The sequence below is a fragment of the Echinops telfairi genome, unplaced genomic scaffold (genome assembly GCF_000313985.2).
Source record: "Echinops telfairi isolate 266 unplaced genomic scaffold, ASM31398v2 ScPeMD7_3533;HRSCAF=4204_0, whole genome shotgun sequence".
NCBI classification, from domain to species: domain Eukaryota; kingdom Metazoa; phylum Chordata; class Mammalia; order Afrosoricida; family Tenrecidae; genus Echinops; species Echinops telfairi.
The window spans coordinates 57,255,069-57,276,838 of NW_022107431.1; the positions used below are offsets into that span (position 1 = coordinate 57,255,069).

At 39.2% G+C, this 21,770-nt stretch overlaps 1 protein-coding gene across 1 annotated transcript in view; it reads left to right on the forward strand.

Moving 5' to 3' along the window:
• Window positions 1–19,773, forward strand: part of RNF217 (ring finger protein 217) — a 153,307-nt gene extending 133,534 nt beyond the window's left edge. The window contains exons 5-7 of the mRNA XM_013004499.2: window positions 5,051–5,252; window positions 8,585–8,656; window positions 10,260–19,773. Coding sequence (XP_012859953.1) covers window positions 5,051–5,252; window positions 8,585–8,656; window positions 10,260–10,333 — 348 coding nt within the window. The 3' untranslated portion in view covers window positions 10,334–19,773. The remainder of the gene's footprint in view (window positions 1–5,050; window positions 5,253–8,584; window positions 8,657–10,259) is intronic.
• Window positions 19,774–21,770: the final 1,997 nt, after the last annotated feature.

Consider the following 21,770-nt stretch of genomic DNA (forward strand, 5'->3'; position numbering starts at 1 on the left):
GGAGGGAGGGGTAACTTTACTACACTTAGTATGTATGGTGCAGAATTTCATGCAAATGAGGTGTGCCAGCAGTGTGATCATTTAAATGTATTTAAACAAAAACAACAAAGGATGAATGCACAAATTTGCTGCTGCTTAGACCACTGCAGCTTCTAGACCCACCCAATTTCTCTTAAATTGATTTAAAAACAAAACAAAAAAATTTAAAAAGTTGTGCCTGGAAAAAAACAAACAAGATTCACGTATGTCTTGTCCAGGGAGAGCGGGTCTGTGTGACTTCGCTGTCACAAGTAGTTTGCTGTTAACAAGAATACCATCGCCCTTCTGGCTTCCCCAGAGGTTCACAAGAGGCTATTTAGCCTTTAAAGAGACGTGTGTTGTCCATTCACTAGAACTGCCACTTGAGCAGCTCACTTTTCCACACTTGGGTTACGAATAAGAATACCCATCTTACGGTTTGGCTACGGGCTTAGATGTGCTAATCCATGTTCCATGCTTGGCACAGAAAAGGCACTAACTAAATATTAGTCCTCTTTCCTTTCTAGGTCACCTGTGGCACTGCCATGTTATCAGGAAATCTGTGAAGCTTCGTTATCTCCGTTTTAGATTAAAGACAATGTAGAGTCTAACCATTGAACATATACGAAGTGAAACTTTGTTTGAGGTGCTCAGAAATTGTTTTCCAACATGTTTTCTCTTGAGTGTTCAGGTGATATAAAGAAGAATCAGAAATGGTTCCAGGGTTTAGTAAGAGTTTGTCTTATTTCTTTTTTGTTCTATTTTTAAATCATTTTATTGGAGGCTCTTACAGATCTTCTAACAATCCATACAGCCACTGTGTCAAGCACATGTGTACATATGTTGCCATCATCCTTTCTAAAACATTTTCTTTCTACTTGAGCCCTTGGTATCAGTGCCTTATTTTTTTCCTCCCTTCCCTACCCTCCCACCCTTATGAACCCTTGATAAATTATAAATTATTGTTTTCATATCTTACACCATCCGCTCTCCCTTAACCCATGTTTCTGTTGTTTATAACTCTAGGCGGGGGCGTTATATGTCGATCATTGTGATTAGATACCTCTTTTCCCCTCACCTTCCTTCTACCCTCATGGTATCACTACTTCCATTATTGTTCCTGAAGGGTTTGTCTGTACTGGATTCCATGTGTTGAGAGCTCTTACCTGTACCAGTGTACCTGCTATATAACCAGATTTGTAAGGTAGAACTGGGGTCATGATAGTGGGGGAGGGAATGAAGCATTCAAGAACTAGAGGAATGTTGTATGTTTCATTGGTGCTGTATTGCACCCTGACTGGCTGGTCCCTTCCTTGTGACCCTTCTGTGAGGGAGTGTACAATTGTCTACAGATGGGCTTTGGGCCAGCCCCAATCCGAGCTATGTGAACCACCCTCCCCAGAAGAATGAGCTACAGAAGACAGCACTGAAGATACAGCTCGGGGAGAGGGGTGGGTCTGCTGAGAGCACACAGGAGCAAACTAAGAGGGAAGCAGAGAGAGAGAGAACTGCATCCTGGCCCACCAAGCCCTGAGAACGATATTCCTGCTTGGAGCAGTCAATGCACAGAGAGGACCGTAGAGCCAGCCCCACCATAGGACACGGTGTCCCCTCATTGACTCATAGCACTATGACGGACAACACTGGAGGCACAGTGTGGGAATTGTTTCCAGTCTAACACCCCCCTCACCACCACACACACACACACACCAGGGCAAAATACAAAGGGAATGCAACAGAGCAGCAAAGCAATGAAGTCCCCAAGAAATCTCAGAAACAGACTTAAGGGGCAGGGCTTGGCATCCCATCAGACTCAACTGGAAAACATTCATAAAAGTCAACAGAAAACTGGAACTATTTATAGGTTTTTGTTTTTGTTTTTTCATGTCTGCCTATATAAGATAGGCAGGATAAATAATCCCAAGGAGCAAACTGTCGGAGGAAACCATCCTCCAACAACTGAAGGGTCAGAAGGTGCAAATGTACGGTCATAACAAATAAAGATTATAGTAAAGTCATAGAGGATGGAAAGATAGGAGAGTGAATACAATAAAGGAGTCAGACACATTTTAGGGTAGCATGCTCACCTCAGCTCCTCTTGATGGTCCATATGGAACTGGGAGAAGTAAGAGAGAGCCTTTACTATCTTCGGACATTTGTAGGTAGCCTTAAGACATGCATATTCAATATTTACACGTTCACAAGCTGGGTGGTATCTACATGAAGGTCCCTGAGCTCACAGGTGAGGAAACCTAATACCTGCAATTGGGGGAAGGTGTGAGGGGGGTTGGGTGACATGCAGGAAGAGATAGCAGAAGGATGTCTGCATCTATAGGGAGCGATAGTCAGCCATGTGCCCACTTTAAGGCAGCATAGCTGTAAGGGCAGAATCTGTGGGAACATTTAAAGCAGGATGATGTACTTGGACCTTACCTCTTACTTACCAAAGTGGTGGCTTTCCTACCATGGAATACCAGCTTTCCAGATTCCCTCTGTTATAAGTTAGGGAATATAGTCCTCGTCATATTTCCTTCAGTGTTAGTTTCTCACAGAAAACAACGAGAACGATGGTTCCGGGGGACATGGGCGATGAGGAGGTGGGGGGAAAGAAGAGGGGAGGCAATAAACCCATGGATAAGGGAACAACACGTGATCTAAACTCAGGGGCAAGGAGTGCTTAGAAAACCTGGATGGGGGCTTGATCAAGTGCAATGTAGCCGATAGGAATTACTGAAAGCCAGATGAAGGTTGAACATGATAGTGGGAAAAGAAGAAAGTAAAAGGAAATAGAAGAAAGAACTAGGAGGCATAGGACATTTATAGATGTATACATACAGGTGCATACATATATAAATATATTTATATATAATGATAGGGACATAGATCTGTGTATATATATGTGAAGTATTAAAGTAGCAGACGGACATTGGACCTCTACTCAAGTATTCCCTCAATGCAAGAACACTTTGTTCTAATCACCTAGCATTCTGTGATGCTCACCTTCCTCACATGATTGCTGAAGACAAAATGGGTGCATAAGCAAATGTGGTGAAGAAACCTGATGGTGCCCAGCTATCAAAAGATAAAGTGTCTGGGTTTTAAAGGCTTGACGTTAAACAAGCGGCCATCTAACTGGGAAGCAACAAAGCCCATATGAAATAAGCACACCAGCCTATGTGATCATGAGGTGTTGATAGAGTCAGGTATCAGGCATCAGAAGACCCAACACAAACAATCATACCGATGCTAAGGAGGGGGTGTGGAGTGGAGACCCGAAGACCTCTTATTTTTTAATGCCACCCACTGTGCTAAATGAGTATGACTACATAGAGCAGCTGTTCTCAACCTGTGGGTCACAACCCCTTTGGGGGTTGAATGACTCTTTCACAGGGGTCTCCTGATTCATAACAGTAGCAAAATGACAGCTATGAAGTAGCAACGAAAATAGTTTTATGGTTGGGGGTCACCACATCCTGTATTAAAGGATGGCGGCATTAGCAAGGTTGACAATCACTGACATAGATCATTGAGAAACATGCAGCAAAACCCAAGAAAAATGCGTGACTTGGGGCAGATTTACCAGAAATTAACAAGCTTACGCCTCGGAGACGGCAAAGAACCCTTCTCAGACGAGTACCTAATTTGTATTTTTCATTTACCGTCATTCTCTTAAAGAAAACCCTTCAAATCTCAGATTGGATATGGTCTAGGCATCACGAAACCCGACTTCACTCTAACTAGACTGTCAGAAAAAATAAGTAAATATGATTTTCAGAGCATGAGGTCACCATATCAGGAAACGTTAAGTTTTGCTTCTGTTGACCAAATGATGATGGTCCAGTGCTCTTGACTAGAAGCTGTTGATATTGAGGGTGCTGTCACATTGGTTCTGACTCACAACAACTCGGGTTTACCTGGGAAGGCACTTCTTTCCAGACAGCATCAGCCTACGTGAAGAGGTAGACAATCAAGAGTGTTGACGTGACATTATGTGTACATTTGATTTCTCGTATTTTTAGATGAGAAAAGAGGAAAGTAGATAGGAAGCCACATACTGAGCTGTGGACTAAGAGAGGGAGGTGTGGCTTGAATGTATTACGTCCCTACAGTAGAGTGAAAAGGGAACACGCTTTTAGGTCAACCTATGTTAATGAACACAGCATTAATCACATGAGAGAGGGGATGCGACCAAATCATTTTGTGGCGAAAATTTTAAAGTTCTCCTTAATATTTGTTCACCTAAGCAAAGAGAAAAGGCACACACGGGAGATAACGGTGGCTCAATTTATGCACCGTGTCTTTGAGGGTTCTGAGTCAAGGAACCAATGATATCTTAGGGAACAATACCCTGATGGTAGCATTTGCAACAGTGAACCGCCACATTGCGTATATGGTAGACTCCAAAATAAAAGCCCTTGTTGCATTAAAGGTGAGGGTGAAGTTACATGCCATTGATTGCAACAATGGAAGATAGTTGCTTAGTGGTATGGATGGCTTTGTGTAGCTTTTCAAACATTGACAAATCACATTAGATTTAGAAACCAAAGAAGTATGTCGGCACACTTCTATCCGCTCTGGTTCCCTTTAGTAAAAAGAGTTTTTTTCCCCCTTGATATATATTCAAAGAGTGTTACATTAACCCCTTCTCTCAAGGAACACTCTTCATCTCTTCCTATCCCCAAGTCCCTGGCTCTTGCTGATCTCAACATGCTCACAATGTACTTAAGCAGCGCTTTGCACTGCTTCTTGCACTGAGATGGATGTGTGTCTGGAAAGATAAGAGTTTTCTATGAGGTTTGTCTGTGTCTTGATCAAAATAAGTGAACAGCTTGAGTGCTAAGCACGTTATCCAACTTTGAACATAGGGAAGTGTGTTGTACAAATAAAGTTGCAGTTGTTGATTACAAGCAAATTGACAGCCTCAGAAATACTTATCAAGGATTTTGTTTTATTTAGGAACTTATTAAAAAGTGTTATACAGTTTTTAAAATGGTGTAACATTTCCTTCTCTTTCCGTCTTCCACGGATACAGATCCACATCCAGAGAACTGAAGGTTGTGACCATATGACTTGTTCACAGTGCAACACTAATTTCTGTTATCGATGTGGGGAGAGATATCGCCAGCTCCGATTCTTTGGAGACCACACATCAAACCTCAGTATATTTGGATGCAAATATCGCTACCTCCCAGAGAGACCTCATTTAAGGAGATTAGTTCGAGGGTCAGTCTGTGGTGAGTATCTTACAGGACTTACAGGATGCTCCTTGGGAAACAAGTAGTGATAATGGAACTGAGAAATCTAAGAGCCATGAGAATTCGGAGCACCTGTTCCAAGTAAGGGCTTTTCCAAAAACAGCGAAGGAGATAGTCACCCTTTGAAATCAAAATGAAAAACATGAATGTCTTTGCAGAGCATCACTGGCATAAGCGAGCAGATTTTGGTTTTTTGAAAAATGAGGTAACAATTACACAGTAAAGTTCTGGTCATGAGTCTTTCAAATGTTTAACTAGAGCGGCACTGTCATGTTTGTTTTCACATTAACGGGACCCACCTAATGTCTTATACACATCCTCACTTATGGAGGATGTGCAGCACAGTACATCGTGCTGTGATCTGGAACGGTGACATCAGCATACATCCCAGAGCCCTGATAGCTGAATTCCATACACTGTAACATTGGAATTGATAGATCATTCATTATATTTCTCTTTCATATTAATCATTACCATTTAACAGTTAATGGAACACGCTAACACACTCACTGCCATCGAGGCAGTTCTACCTTGTAGCAACCTTATAGGACAGGGTAGAATTGCCCCTATGGGTTTATAAGACTAACTCCTTATGGGACTAGACTGTCTCATATTTATTCCTCGAAGTAGCTGGTGGTTTCGAACTGCCAATCTTACAGTTGGCAGTCCAGTGGAATGAATGTCAAATGTCTTTATGGCATACAAACTGGAGTTTCATGACCCCAGTGTAATGTTTATATATTGGCTCTTTTACATCTCTCACCCCAATTCTCCCCTAACAGCACAGAGCATCACCTCCCAGATACCTGACCTTTGTGTAATGCCATATTTCGAATTTGTGTACAATACTGACAATATATTTTTTCACACCTTCCATATTTGTGCTTCTGTGTATTTTTTCCCAATTACCTCATTAAAACATTTGTATATGTCTGCTTACCTTTCTCCCAGAGCCCTGGTGGCACAGTGGTTACACTTAGGGCTTCTGACCGCAAGGTCAGCAGTTCAAAACACCAGCCACTCCTCAGGAGAAAGATGAGGCTTCTATTCCTGTACAGAGTTGCCATCTCAGAAACTCACAGGGCAGTGAGTTTACCTTGCCCTGTAATGTTGCTGCAAGTCAGAATTGACTTGACAGCAGTGAGTATGGTTTGGTTTGGGTTTTTGCCATTACCTCTAGGTTATTTCTGTTTTGAAATCTCCCTCCAACTGTGTGAAAAGTCTTACTGTGGTTGATTAGAACAAAACTGAAGTTAATGGTACATTTACATTATGTAAATGATAAAACATATTTTAATAATGTTTGCCTGTAGAAACCAGTGGCATTGCTTTGTAAACATTTACATACTCTCTATAAAACTCCTTACCAAGATATAGTTAAACATAATTTTCCACAATCAGCAGCGTTCAGTAGAGTCAAGACTATTGTTGATGGCTCACTTTGTTTTTCTCATTCTTTGCTTGTATGATGTGTAGCTGTATAACCAACATTTACTTTTGAGGTAAATAGACTCAAATAAACCAATATTTACTTTTGAGTTAAGTAGACTTTCAAGGAAGAAGTGGGGGGTTAACCCTGATTTATTATGACCACAAGAAAACCAATTGCAAACTTCTTTTTGAACTGTAATGTATTTGGAAGTTGTTAGGAAAAAAAAATATGAATGAGCAGACTGAGCTACATGTATAGAAGGAAAACAGATTCTTTTAAAATATGAGAGCCAATACATCCTAAACCCATAAGCCTAGTTTTAAGAGGGTGCCAAATGGAATTGTCCAATGAGATTTAAAATTACTTAATTGAATTTTGCCGTTGGTGAAAGTATAAACCTGTGGTTAGACTTTGTGTTTGAGTGATCTTTGGGATTAGATGGGTGCCCCTGTGGGGCTGTCAGGTAAACATTGCCTGCTAACCACAGAATTGGCAGTTCAAACCCACCACTTGCTCTCCTTGGTAGAAAGATGAGGTTGTCTGCTCATATAAAGATTTATAGCCTCAGAAACCCTATATAGCATAGGTCCCTAAATTTATTTGGCTACTGTCCGCTTCTCAGAGAAAAAGTCCCGGGCAGTTAAAAACGTTGCTACCATAACTCATGATCCAGCATTAAGTGTAGATACCTTCTTTTTGCACCTCCCTTAGATTGTTCGAGTCCTCTTCCCCCTCCGGCCCTCACTCCAGAAGGACAGCATGTCCCATTTGGGGGAAACTGCATAAAAGGGTCACTATGCACAGGAATAGACTAGATGGAAATGGATTGGGGACTAGATATTAAAAACTATATTTTATATACTTTTGATAATTTGACTCTGAAGACTGTTTTTTAAGAGTAGAAAAGTTAATATTGTTCTGACAAACTTCCAATATAATGGTTGCATTACATTCTTTTCTTTAACTTTGTATAATTGGTTATTCCAAATCACTATCTTTAGTGTGTGGAACAAGGCCCCATTTCATTCTTGATCAGCTAGGTGCGTCTCCTGCAGCATCCCTGTTCTCATGCTCACCCTCTACCTGTGTTTTAGTTATGCAAAAGGTCCTGCCATCAGAATTCACTTGATAGCCTTGAATTTGCCTTTTTGGAAGGTCAAAGTTTTACTATCAATGAAAAGATACTAAGTTTGGGTGCTATCCCTTTTCACAGTCAGGGGACTCTGATTGTGGACTCCTTACTTTATTTAGTAATGACTGGTTTTTTATTACGTCTGCTCAGTTATTTGTTTGGGGGCAAAATGCAGACGGATGACACTTGACATCCTCATCAGCATTTAGTATTCTTGTTCTTAAGTGTTTCCTTTTAAAATTTGATCAACTGAGTCACTTGCAAAGCTTGCAGCAATACATACCTATTGTGTGTGTGTGTGTGTATGGTAGTGTTTTCTCTAACCATTGGAATGTGCCATTTGTAATTCAATCTGGTCAGTGTTCATGTTAATTTTCCTTAGACTCAGTAATTTATAAATCGCCTTTCCAGTGGTAGGTTTGAGTAGAACTCCTTGTCACACGTACTAGCTGTCTATTTTTTGTGCAGAGTAGACTCGACTCTGAAAACTGACAAACAGAAGTGACCTGAAAGTGACAAGAGAAATGGTCCTGGTCGAATTTTCTTGTTTGCAAAGGATAAGCTGTTGCTATCAATGTTTGGTTAATGTGCCCATTCATCGGATACATTTCCTTAGCAAAGAGACTCTTCCTTATAATCAGAGCCCTTTCCAAGCAGCACACACTGTGGGATTTAAAAGGGCACTGCGGACATTTTTGGATACATGATTTTTAAGCCTCTTTCCATGGTTTTGCCTTTCGTTTCCAGCTGGAAAGTTGTGCGTCGCACCGCTGCTCCTGGTTGTGGGATTAGCGCTGGGAGCCATCGCAGTTGTAATCGGTAAGAAATACTTCATGTATCCAGCACTAGAATTCTCCGAAGGCTGTACAATAGGAGCATATTGCATGGTAATAAGAATTAAATTAGTAAGTGGACATGGTTTCTAGTCCATATTTGCTTTCAAGGGACAGACCTATTAGGAGGAGCGTTGCCTTGTAAACTGACCACTGGGATATGTTTTACAGACTCAGAGGAGTGTGCTTCATATAAAAGGTCTTTGTATAGCATTTTTTGCAGTCTACACAGTTACCCTTTTTGTACATGCTAATACTATTATTCTCATTAATTCTATTAATGAAAGACTCTAGTAGACCAGAACCCAGATGTTTTAACTTTCAGTAAGATTGGAGCATAAAAAGAGCTCCTGGGGGGTGGGGGCAGGGAAGCGCTCCTGTGTGCTCTGAGACCCTGGTTTTTGGTCTGCTCTACAAAGATCACTTTGATGTACACAGAATGCATTTCAGTGAGCACTGAAATAGAAAATTTGGGTATTGGTGATTTGTATAGTTTTATTTGTACAGGTATAGTAAAATAATGTATCTTACAGCAGTGCTTTGCACATTCTGGTATACATTAGAATCACCTGGAGGGTTGGGTAAAATACAGGTTCCTGAGCCAATTCCAGAGTTTTTCATTCATTAGATCTTGGTCAGAACCCATGGATTTATGTTTCTAAAATGTTCCCAAGTAATGTTGATGTTACTGGTCTAGGGGCCACACTTTGAGAACCATTGCTTTAGCAAATTTTACATTAATTGTGTCAGATAAAGGTTTTTTTGATCATTTTCAGTGTAGCAGATGGGAATTTTCCTGGTTGTTGTTTTGTTTTTTTTGCCAAATTAAATATTTTTCGTAGGCATATTTGGCAAATAATGCATTTGCAGAAGAGATAGAATTATAAAGTAGCTGGCATTTAAGTTCTTGCAGTGAGCCAGGACTTTATGAGGGAGATACTATGGTTATCTGTGTTTTACAATCGAGGATATCAAAGATTACTGGGAACGGGGAATCAAGCCTGACTCTTAACTAATATGTCATACTTCCTGAACCTGTAGTGCATACATCATAATGTGAAAATCATATGACTGTGGCTAATCATGAAGGCTTGAAGGAGTGGTGTAGTGGGTTATACATTGGCTGCTAGCCACAAGGTCAGCAGTTCAAAACCCATCAGGTGCTCCTCAGGAGGCAAATTAGGCTTTCTACTCTGTAAACTGAGGTACAGCCTCAGAAAACCACAGGGTTACTGCGCATAGGAATTGACTTGCTGGCAGCGAGTTAATAAAGACTAGAAGTTAAGGTTTGATATTGTGATAGAAAACAATATCCCATGTTCAAACTGGTATCGCTGAGGTTCTTAAAAGTGCAGAGAGGGAGTGCCAATGGAAATTCATTAACAAAGAATAAAGATGTATTAGAACGTATTAGAAGTCAATAAATTTTATAACAGGTCTCTCTTCTCTTTTGATTTTTATGTATTGCCATGTCAGGGTTATTTAACAATAGTGTACAAATAACTCAAAATGGGAAGTTGAACATATATAAGTCAAAACATTTCTCCTCCTGTCGAATTCTAATCTCTCTCTTTGTTTTAAACCCATAGGTTTATTTGTCTTTCCTATCTATTGCCTTTGTAAAAAACAGAGAAAGCGGTCACGGACAGGCATGCACTGGTAAAACACAGATGAACGCATCTGAACGACGCCGGTCCGGGTCGGAGCTGTGCAGAATTACACCCACATGTGAGTCCGACCTGGAAAACCACTGAGAGGAACCTGCTACCATCTGGTCTTCCCTTGGTCCTCTGCAGGCCACAATGCCTCTAGCGACGGTGCGCCCCCAACATGGTATCCGGTCCCTTTCCCACTACAGATTGCTGCTTTTAAAAAAAAAGTCACTTTCATAAACTATAAGCATCTGTATCATAACTTTGACCTTCTTTGTGGTTCTTTGAAGAAACTGTTTTCATTAAGAATCAGTTATCCTCAGAATGGTTCTGACCACGCCTCACCTGAGCATTGCTTGGACTGTCTTTGAGCCCTGAACCTCCATCAGGCCATCTTGTGACATTCAGTGTGTATAACTGAGGTCCCATCTGTACCAATGAGCAAGGCCATTTTACCGAAGATGAAGTTCACCATATGCACCTGTTTTCATCTGTGGCCTGAACAGCAGAATTCATCCGTTCTGATGACTCATAATTGCTGATGCTATATTTGCTATAATTGCTAGACATCTCAATGCCCAAAAGGGAACTAATGAGAGTAACTTAAGAAGAACAGCCATGAGTTGCTGAGGTACATATGTGTAGGGTGTGAGTGTGTGTGTATATAAATATCTATGTCAAAGCTAGACCAATGACCTTGTGCTTGTCTAGTTCCATGCCTCTACACTATTTTTCATGTTTATAGCACTATTTAAAGATGATGGTTCCTCTACGGGCATAGTTTGGTAATATGCTGAATTAAAGTCAATTTAGGACACAGGCTATTTGGATGTTGGTCCTTTCTATTTCTTGTTCTCCCTTTTTATCACACATATGCACACACACAGACTTATGCAATGTCATCCAAGGGTTATCAAACTTTGTCTACTGGCAAAACTGATTGGCTGCTTTTAGAAAATTCTCAAGACCAGAGCATTTGGTCTTTTCAGATTTCTCATCCAGTGGCATGCACGCTTCACTTTATGAATAAATCCTTTTCCATGGAATTAGTTCATTCAAAAAGCAAGTTTGGTGTGGGGAGAACTGCTTCAGTCTTCAAACAAATCCCTATTCCAGTGAACTTTTTTATCAGGTTGTAATTACTGATAACTCTGTTTGGGTCAACATTTTACATTATTGAATGCCCTACCTTCTTCCCTGTCAACACCCTTCTTTATTTATCCTGGAGTTGGTCATAAAAATAAATAGTACTTTGGAAGGGGTTTTCTGAGGTTTTCTTCTCAAATCCATTGATATCTTCTATGGAAAGATAAAAAGAAATATTTCTGTTGTCATGGGTATATCTAAAATATAAACTGCTTTTGGAGAAAGCAGCCAAAAAAATGAAGGAAATGTTTTCAGGAAGTTTTTATAAAGCTGTTAAGTCTTTAAAAACAAGGAACGATCAGGTATTCAAATTGAGGAGCCTTTGTGGTCATCACAAAAGTTCATCAGCAGGACAGACGAAAACACCCAGAAAGAACTTGAAGCTTCCCCTTGTTTCCAAATCCTTAACATTGTCTATCTGCCCTACAGGCAGCATTTATTTGCCAGCACCCTTGTCTGACTTGGAATAGGTCATGTGATAAAACATGCATTAGCATGCACAGTATGTCTTTATTTGGCTTTAGACTTTAGGAATATCTGTCACTTTTGTTTGACCTAAAAAGTCTGTTGTTATGAAGTTTACTCACATAGATAAATGCCAGCATGCTTTCCTCTTTTTCTGGATAATAACTAGAATAGTTATACTATAGCTTCTAGACAATTTTCAATTGTCTATTTTCAATTAAAGAAGGGAGTGCCATGAATGGTTTGGAGATAGCCTATATTCCAAAATATAACTTAAGAAAAAATGATGCTCTAATTTCAAAATTTCATCTTTGCATTCCTTTATTCATCCATCCGTCTTTCTGTAATTCAACAAATATTTATTGAGTGGCTCTTCCAGGTGCTCTAGTATAAAGACTGAAAATATGAAACTTTCTAGCCTAAATCCATGTATTTCTTATTATAAAGTACTTTTTGTAAATATATCTTTCCTGGACTTAGGCCTTAGTTTGGTGGTGTTTGAACATAATGCTAAATTGAGTGAATATGTACATGTATGTTATACATATGTATGTATAGAAAATATTCCCTAACTGCATATGAATACATGTGCCACATACATTTATACCAACTGATTGAATAATATACTCTCTGGTCTAGATAATCTATTTTCTTAGTTTATTGTGTCTGTTGTCTTTGGCCTACTCAGGGATTTTTATTCCTTTAAATAATTTATCTTTTGGAGGTATTTTTATATATTATTTAGACAACTGCTGGTGTCTGTTATCAAACAGTGAAGGCTGTTTCTATCAGTGCTTGAGAATAGTGAGCACTGTGATAGACAGTGTTTCCTTTTTCTATCTCATAGATTTAAAAAATAATGTATTTGTTTCTCTCGTTACAAATGGACATATATTTGGTCTTTCCCTGCTGATGCGTTAAAATCATTACTTGTGAGATTTTTGTTTTCTTACTAAGCGTTATCAAAGTCTTAAAAAGAAGAAAATAAAATAGATTATATTAGTGCCAATATTGAAGGTGAAACTATAGAAGTTACTTTTGGAGTAAATTCTAAAAACTACCTTAGAAAAAGTTGAGTGTCCATACATAAATATCTTTTTATCCAATGCTTGTCACTTTTACATGTTTTTATTCTAAATTTAATACAAGCTCCTTTAATAACATCAAACTATCGAATTGTAAAGTAGAACAATTTCTGCTTATCCCGCCCCTTACTTGTTAAGGGGTGACCACTGTTCATGGTTTGGTAGGTGTTGCTTCAGACACTGTCTGCAAATGTGTGTGTGTGCGTGTGTGTGTGTGCATGTACCTGAACGTGTCTGTGTGTGCATTAGTTTTACCCTGATGGAATATTAATATCCTTAGTCTCTTGTGATTTCTTTTTCATTTTCTCATGTATCAGTGAACGCGTTACCATAGGACTTTAAATAGAATTACCTCATTCTTTTGTAAATTGCTGCACACTGCCTTGTGGGGCAGTGTGCTCATTTCTTTAATTAGCCCCTATGGAATACAAAGGGACTTTTGTTTCCCCCCCCCCCTCCTTCTCTATTACAAACAAGGTACCCATGAAAATATTTTGCCTATAGTTTTGTGCCCTGTGTGAACATCTCCATCGATTTTTAAATTTGGTTTTTATAAGATATTTGTAACCATATTTTAATGCATTTTCAGTGAATGAGATCAGAGTAATATAATTGATACCCTTCTCTGGGAGAAAAGGCGCGGGGAGGGGTCTATAGGAATTCATCAATCTGTCAAGAAAGCCTCTTCTTCAGATAATTTTCCCACTGCTTGAGTAACCAAATAAATGCCTTGCCAACAATTGTAAAGTTAATCCTTTTCCAACAAAAATAAAATGCTGTAAGATGTATGTAAAGGAGGGAGAAATACTACATCAAATTTTGTGTTGCTTAGTTTAAAACTTGTTGGATCCAAATGACATAGTCCAGCAAACTGAAAATGTTTGTCACGTTAAAAAAAATACTGTCCATGTTCATGCCTGTTGTTCCGCAGAGGATCTGGATTATACCAATGAGCAAAAAAAGTAAAAAGCAGTATGCTGGCAATTAAACATCCATAGAAAAATAAAAATTGGACTCTAGGTATGCCTGGGCTTGCTGGCATATTGATCAATGTGGAATCATGGGAGACATTTATTTGCAACGAATCCCAATAATGCCCTAGGAATTTGTCTATGAGGTAAGAAGAGGTGAGGCGGCTCAATATCCTGTACCAGGAGAGGTGGGCTTCCTGGTACTATTGTGTCCTACTAGAATAGGCAGGAAAACTACCACAGGTAATTAAGTACCACTCGGGTTACACCATGCTATCTTTAATTGTAACTCAGGATTCAGTGGTACCTGTCAGGAAATTCTCAGTCCTACCACCTACCAGCTCCCGAGTCCCAGAGGCCCAGGTGAGCCTGTATCTTTCGATCCAACTTCCACATAAGAGCCCCCTGGAACGTGGCGTGCGGCTCGTCTACTGCAGTAGGCCCAAATGATGAACAAAGCGCTGTCGATGTTTTGGTCTCTGTGGCCCTTCCAGCCTCGTTTTCTCCACCTCTCTGTGACTTTAGCGACTTCTCACTGAAGGAGAAGAGAGGGCAGATGGGGAGAAGGACGGACGCTGACCCAGGCCTTCGTGGCTGCTGGCAAATGAGACTGTATTTGCCCAGACTTCGGTCCAGCTTCTCCCTTCCAAGGAACTTTTCTCGCTGCCTGTTAAACTGACCAATTCAAAAAGTGAGTGACCTACGTGACATTAATTGACATACTCTTAATTGCAAAACTAAGAAAATTCAAACCAAAAGCCAATTCTATTTTAATTTTACAATGAAACCCGTGAAGGCAGGAACCTGTCAGAGAAGGAAAACTAAAAAGATTTGCCCCTTAATGTGGTCAAAGGTAGACTGCTTGTGAGACCTGGAACGACGAGGCCGTTCTGCCGGGTTCCGGCTTTCACAGGGTCTGCTGTTTAAGTTACACATAGGCCTTGATGTGAGTCTTCACATGGAATTGTGTGCTTCTCTTTTTGTATATGTGACTAGCATCTGTCCCAATCATTGAAGGTAAAGTTTCCCATGTTCAACTTTTTCTTTGCTTGTCTGTTATTAGCTATGCTAGAGCCTTAAAATTCAACAATGCACTTTAAAATATCTGTGCCATTTAAGTAATTTACTGACAAAGTTAAGGCAACTGACATGTGTATATTTCAATGGAGAAAGTAGAATAACAGTGTTAGGAGATATGTGTCACCTCTTTCAATTTGAAGGGGATCAGAAACTAGATATTTTAAACAAGGAAAACATACCTGAAACACATGTCATAGAATTCTGAAATTGTAGTAGTACCAGAGATCAATCCAGAAACATAACAACTGCTACTTACTTCCTGTCACCTAACAACCTAGCTGGAATGTTTGCTTGAGATATTAGATGAGTGAATTCTGCTAAAAGCTTTAACTGCATTTTGTTATTTCATGAAAACGTAAAGCAGCTTCCTACCTGGAAACATGGTATATCAAAACTACCACCAATAACCAGCCTAAACAAATTTTGTTTGCACAAGCCATAATAATTTACATCACTCCTACTCTGGAGAATTTTTTCACAAGATCACATTTTTATATATATCCCTAGTTATTTCTTTGATTAATCTGAAATAATGCGATAGAAACTTTTCAATACAGTGGAATCCTTTTGTGACTCTGGTTTAGTGGGCAGAACTAATAGTCCACCTTCCAAACTATAACCTACTAAATGCATATCATTGTCACAAAGCCTAAACATGAGTTCACGTCACCCAAATAGAAAGAAGAGTCACAATACAAGACACTTTTGAAAAAGCTTATTTGGAAGGTTAGCTGAAGCCTTCACCTCTCATATTGCCAGTTTTAGAAACATGTCACGTGTACTATAAACTCTCTTCCTTGTATTAGCAAAAGAAATGGCTGTTTTGAGCATAATAACAATATGGATTTAAAGGCAATAAGTTATTTTTTAATAGGCAAAATATTGCCACCATCACCCCCTGTACCTCCTTTTGTCTTTTAAAGGATATTATTAGGTGTGCTAAACTTTATATCACTTAGATTTGAGAGATTTATTAGTCTAGAACATATTTTTATTCTTCAGGTCTTTGCCACATTCTTATCACTCCACTCTATCGGTCATACCTAAAGGATTGTCTGGCTTTGGGAAATGGTACCCGTGCTCCTTAACATCATATTTGTGTTTTCTCACACATTTCCTGATCACCTTATCTATTTATTTATTTTCACATCCCCAGGCTTCATCCTATCTCACTCAAGTGTAAAATAAATTTTCACCCTTTGATTCTAATGATGTGAAATTCAAACACTGAAAAGACACCATAATTTAACTCTGGGAATGAACATGATTTACCTTGGCTTGGTTTTCCTGCAAATTTGAAAGGCATCGGGGATGTCTGAAACACTTTCTAATCCTTGATGAGAGAAACTTGCCCAGCCTGCTCTCAAGAAATAAATGAATGTGATGAGGTCAAATGGCTCATTGGGCCTAATAATACTTTAAAATTAAGTTTCAGGAGTTAATATATGAATACTGTAAGATCAATATTATCTTTGGCTCATTAGACAGAAGAACCATATGGATAGACATCCAAAGTAGCCAAATAAGTGCTTTCTGGCCTTGTTTCAGCAAAATGCCCTACAATATGACCTTGGGACTGGGTTTAGGTTCATGCTTTTGAGATGTCATTGAATTTCTTGATAATCAATAGTTAATAACATTGAATGTAACTGACATTAGACCTGTTCTTGAGAAACCATCTGTCGTTTGGAAATATATAACTTGTTCATTGATATGATTCAGATGAAAACCACGCTCCAACTAGGAAGAAAATAAGATATATTTAGGATCGGTTTAAGATTTGACAAGGAAAGGTCAGAGGATAGTCAAACTTGGTTGCTAAAGGGCCCCAGAAATTGCTGAAATTATGTCATTTCAAATTCTCCCCTACAGCTTGCCAAGCTGCCCTGTTGGTCACTGGTTTGCTGCAAATGTATGGGGTTTTTGCAGCAAACGTAAGCTGGGGAAATATTTTCAAAAATCCAGCCAAATCCTACAAGTGAACGTTTGCTAACATATGTCCTCTATGTACAAATACGGTTGTACTGTATCTGATTTTTCCCCATCTATATAAAATTAGCATTCTTTGTGTTCCTTTATAAAGAAAATGTATAGAAAGTTTTATTTTTAGCAGTTGACTACAAGCCCTTTCTCTTGTCGACTTCAAAGAAATACTGTTTTGAAATTCCATATGGCAACCCTGCAGTAGTTTACTTTTGATATTTGATCATTTTCATCATCATGATATTGAACTGATGTTTCTAAAAGTAAAGCAACTTTCTTTATGTTCTGGATAAAATCTAGAACAATGGGTTTGTAGATAATCATTTACCGTGCCAAGGACAATCTGTTACAGATTTTTGAAATGAGAACTAATTGACAATCATGTTGCTCATAAAAAGCTATTTTAATTCGTAAATTCTGAGACCACAAAAAACAATGTTGTGTAAAAGGAACATTAACAACAGTTGCATTAAAATGTAATTAAATGATCACAACACATGACTAAAAGCCACGAGTCAGTTGTTTATATTTCAAATAAAATTGAGTATCAGACACTTTCATGAAACATATTTATATACATATATCCTACTGCAAAACTACAAGGAGATAAATCACATTCTCTTTTCCCACAAAGAATATAAAATGCTAACAAGAAAACTGGTTATTTACTCTGGCATCGCTGAATATCCAGAAACTTGTACTTGTAAGAAATAATTGTAAACTATTTTAATTACCATTGTATATCTCATTTAAATTGTATTCTCATAAAAATAGAAAATGAAAAACAATTTTTTTGTTTTAAAAATGATTTTCACCACTAGTTTGTACCAGATCTTGTTCATTATGTAATTACATTACATATATTTTTATTCCCCATGAAATATAGACATTTTCCAAATACTATATCATGTTTTAAATGAACCTGGTTAAAACTAATTTTCTTTGCTTTGTCAATGATATTGTGAAAGATCTACATTTCACTAGTATTATTATTGTTTGTTATCCATAAAACTATATAAAAGAAATCATTATGAATTTTGATAGAAGGTAGAAGTAAAATAAAGAAAATAGCCAGTATTAATATCCTTGGGTAGAATCTTTTGTGTATGTGTAGGAAAAAGAATTCTACGGAGGTAAAAACGTTAGAAAATAGGGAATATCTAAAATCTTAATTTCTTAGTTTATTAGAGTAATCATCTTTTCTTCAACAGCATTGGAGTTTCATGCTGTTATTTCAGTGCATTGTGCTCATAGCATAGTGCACATGGTCCCCCATCATTTTGTATTCAAATGTTACCGAAAAGAATGGAAGATGTTGTTGAATAAAAGCCAGGTAAACTTGGTGTTTATTCCTATCTTCCCATAGCACTAATGTATAGCCCACACCTTCCATACAATATTTTGTGCGATAAGAGTATATAACATTTATATATGTTATTAGTGCCTTATTTTTTTCACTTGACTTTATTATCTTAAAGAGCCATATATTTTTGTGAGTGTGCTCTTTTATTTAAAGTGCTAATGAAACAGTCTATTTTGAGGGCTGTATCTAGGCTGTATTTATTTGCTTAATCCACTGCATTATCTCTAGGCCATCAGGTTTTTCTCAAATCTACTTTTCATATTTGTTAATGTATTAAAAAAATGGCACACTAAACACTAGGAATTGAAGCCATTCTTACCAAAATTTCTTTAAAATTCAGAAAAGGACATTGAATATTAAAGTTTCAAATGAGTTGAAATGGCTAGCAGACTTTATAGATCTTTCTAGGAAAAAATTGCCACACACAAAAATTAAAGTAGCTTAAAAAATAAGTAACTATATGCTACTTCAGGAAACTAACTGACCCATTTCTTACAACTTGTCCTTGGCAATGTTGTCTTTGTAATGCTCTTCTGCATTAATGCTGGAATGGTGTTTGCTATTTACATGTTACAGCAGGTTTTTCCAACACCAAGCCATTCTGTACAATTTGTTCATTAGCTCTTTTTGGTCAGTGCCTTTTGTTTTCACTGTATACAAAATATTGGTTTTGTTGTATTCTCCATGTACCGTAGTTTGTAATTCACCCTCTCCTGATGAATGTGTGATGAATAGTTCAACCGTGTGTTTAGAAATGGCAAAGACAGGTTGTACATGCACATACGTTTAAATATTTGAAGAAAAATAAAAAGAAAAGAATCCTGCCAACAGATACGTCCTGCTGGACAGGACCAGAAAATGAACCGGTTTTTGTTTGTTTGTTTGTTTGTTTGTTTTTGTAAGCAGTGGAATTTTAAATATCTATTACCTCAAGAATTTCCGGTGGATGTGTGTCCAGGTAGCGCTCCTGAGGACATGCACTGTCATTGACTGCTGGCGGTAAATGCAGCCCAGAGGTTTGCAAGCAATTTTAGGGGCGTGTCTTTCAAAAGGTGGATATCTGGTATCTCGGAGTCAAATTTTGGAATTCTGAATATGCCCCGATGGCCCTTTTTTTGTGGTTGGGCTTTTGACATTGTTTGGGGTTGGTTGATCTCGAATGGAAGAGTAGTCTTAATTGTGAGATAAGATCTCTCTTGGCTGAAAACTTTAATGCGAATCAAACTATTTTGATTGTCACTGTTTGAACCGTTTTCGTGTATGGATCACTATGGCGTGCTGCTTACTCACATGGTGTGTTCAGCACATCATGCAATGTCATCATCTAGCAATGCCTAATAAAAGTTTTTAAAAGAGAAGGCTGTTGTCTTTGCAATTGCTTTGGGGTAGCAGGAGTGAAAAGAAAATCGCTTCCCGGACATACCCCTTGTTGGCAGGTGGGATGCGATAGGCCGCTCGGGCCTGTTTGGGACAAAGAGCACAGCGCAGAGGAGATCAAGCCCACAGTCCTGCCGGAGCATGAGAGAGACACGGGCCGGTGCTGTGGACGCAGAAGGTTGATTGAGGTTGGTGACTGCTGCCTCGGCTGAAGACTAGCAGAAGCGGGACAAGTGGAAACCACTGAAAGAAGTGGAACCAGCTGGACACAGGAAATGGCTTTTCACTCCAGGGCTATGATGGTGCAGGTGATATTGTGGGGTGGGGACTTTTTAATAAACTGTGTGCTCTAAGACCTAGACGAATTGATAGGAAAACCTCAATGATTCTCGCGTGTTTCAGTTTTGCCTCCCTAATTACAAAAGCAATATCTCCTCTCCAGATTCTACCATACACAGATATTGATTAGAGAGACTTCATCCAACTCTATACGGGAGGCAGAGAAATCAAGGGTGGAGAAGACTACACGTTGTTGGGGAACATTGGGTACGTTGTTTTAGAAGACTTGACAGGCGAAGGCAACATCCTAAAAGGCAAAACCTTCCTAGCCCGGACACAAAAAGCCCTAACCACGAAAGGGGGAAGTGAGCCTCTGAAATATGAGGGGCGTAAAAGGGGCATAAAGTTTTTCATGAAAAATTCCACCATCTTCTCATTCCATTTTCCCACAAACATTTTGAAACATCCTAATATGTGTAATAAAGGACTTCTACCCAAAAGAGATAAATAATTCCTCTAACTCAATAAGAAAAAATAAGCCAATATTTAAGCAAAAAACTGAAATGGACACTTTGGAAATGTGCCAATATGCACTTAGTGAACAATCTTTAATATTCTTACTTATCAGAGAATGCAAATATAGCCACAACGAGCCTCACAATGCTAAATGCCGAGGCCGTGGCAGAACTGCACCCAGATCACTTGACAGACGCCATTCTTCACACTGAGTTGTCATCATCCATACTGAAGGGTGCAATCCTAGATCTTCATCAGCAAGGGCTTCGCGTCCTCACTTTCAGCAAGCATATCGTTGTTAATAAGCCTTTCCTGGTGTCATACTCTGCGTAGAATCTAGTGTGTTAGGCTGGGCTGACTAGAGAAATCCAGTGAGCCTCATATGTATTAGAAAGAACTGTATATCAAGAAGTAGTTATGGATCAAGAGAGCATCCCAGCCCAATCCAACTCAGGGCCATCAGTCTGATACTAATCCGTAAATCCCTCATCAGACTCACACAGCTGCATGCAGTGATGCAGGAGGCAGGAAGACACAGGCTGGTGGATGCAGAGTGTTGTGGATCTGAGGTCGATGGAAACCTAGCAGGGCTCTGGCAGCTCTCAGGGTGGCCAGCAAGCAGGAGGTTGAAGGGAAAGAGAGAGGGCGGGCCCCAGGGCCCCCGCTTATCAGAAGGCTTAATGTGGTAGCGATTTACTTCGTTTACACCCTTAACCACAAATGTTTGGCCCAATACGTGCACAAAGCAAACGAGATTGAAACCATGAATCTCATGTTCCTTTTGCCCTTCTAGTTCCAGAGTGCTCCACCCAGGTTGGACATGCTGAGTGGTTCTGGCATTTAGTGTTCTCGAGATCAGTACCTGTGGAGATGGTGCAAGAAGCAGGCAGTGTGAGGAACTGGGCTGCAACGAAGTCCCCACAGCAAAGTCCCCACAAAACCTTCAACTGTTCCTGAGAATCTGTGTAGCTAGAAAGTCCCAGTCAAGATATGTTCTGAATTGAAGCCCCTGGACCGAACCTTTAGAGGCCTCCACAGTCTAGTCACTGAAGACGGGCTAGCCCTGGGAAGGGAAGCACCCCAATGGTGCCTCACCCCAACAGCATATTGCATAGCTGCCCTTTTAGCCTGCATTCCATGTGTCCCCTATACTATCACAGGCACTGAAATGTTTGCAGAATAA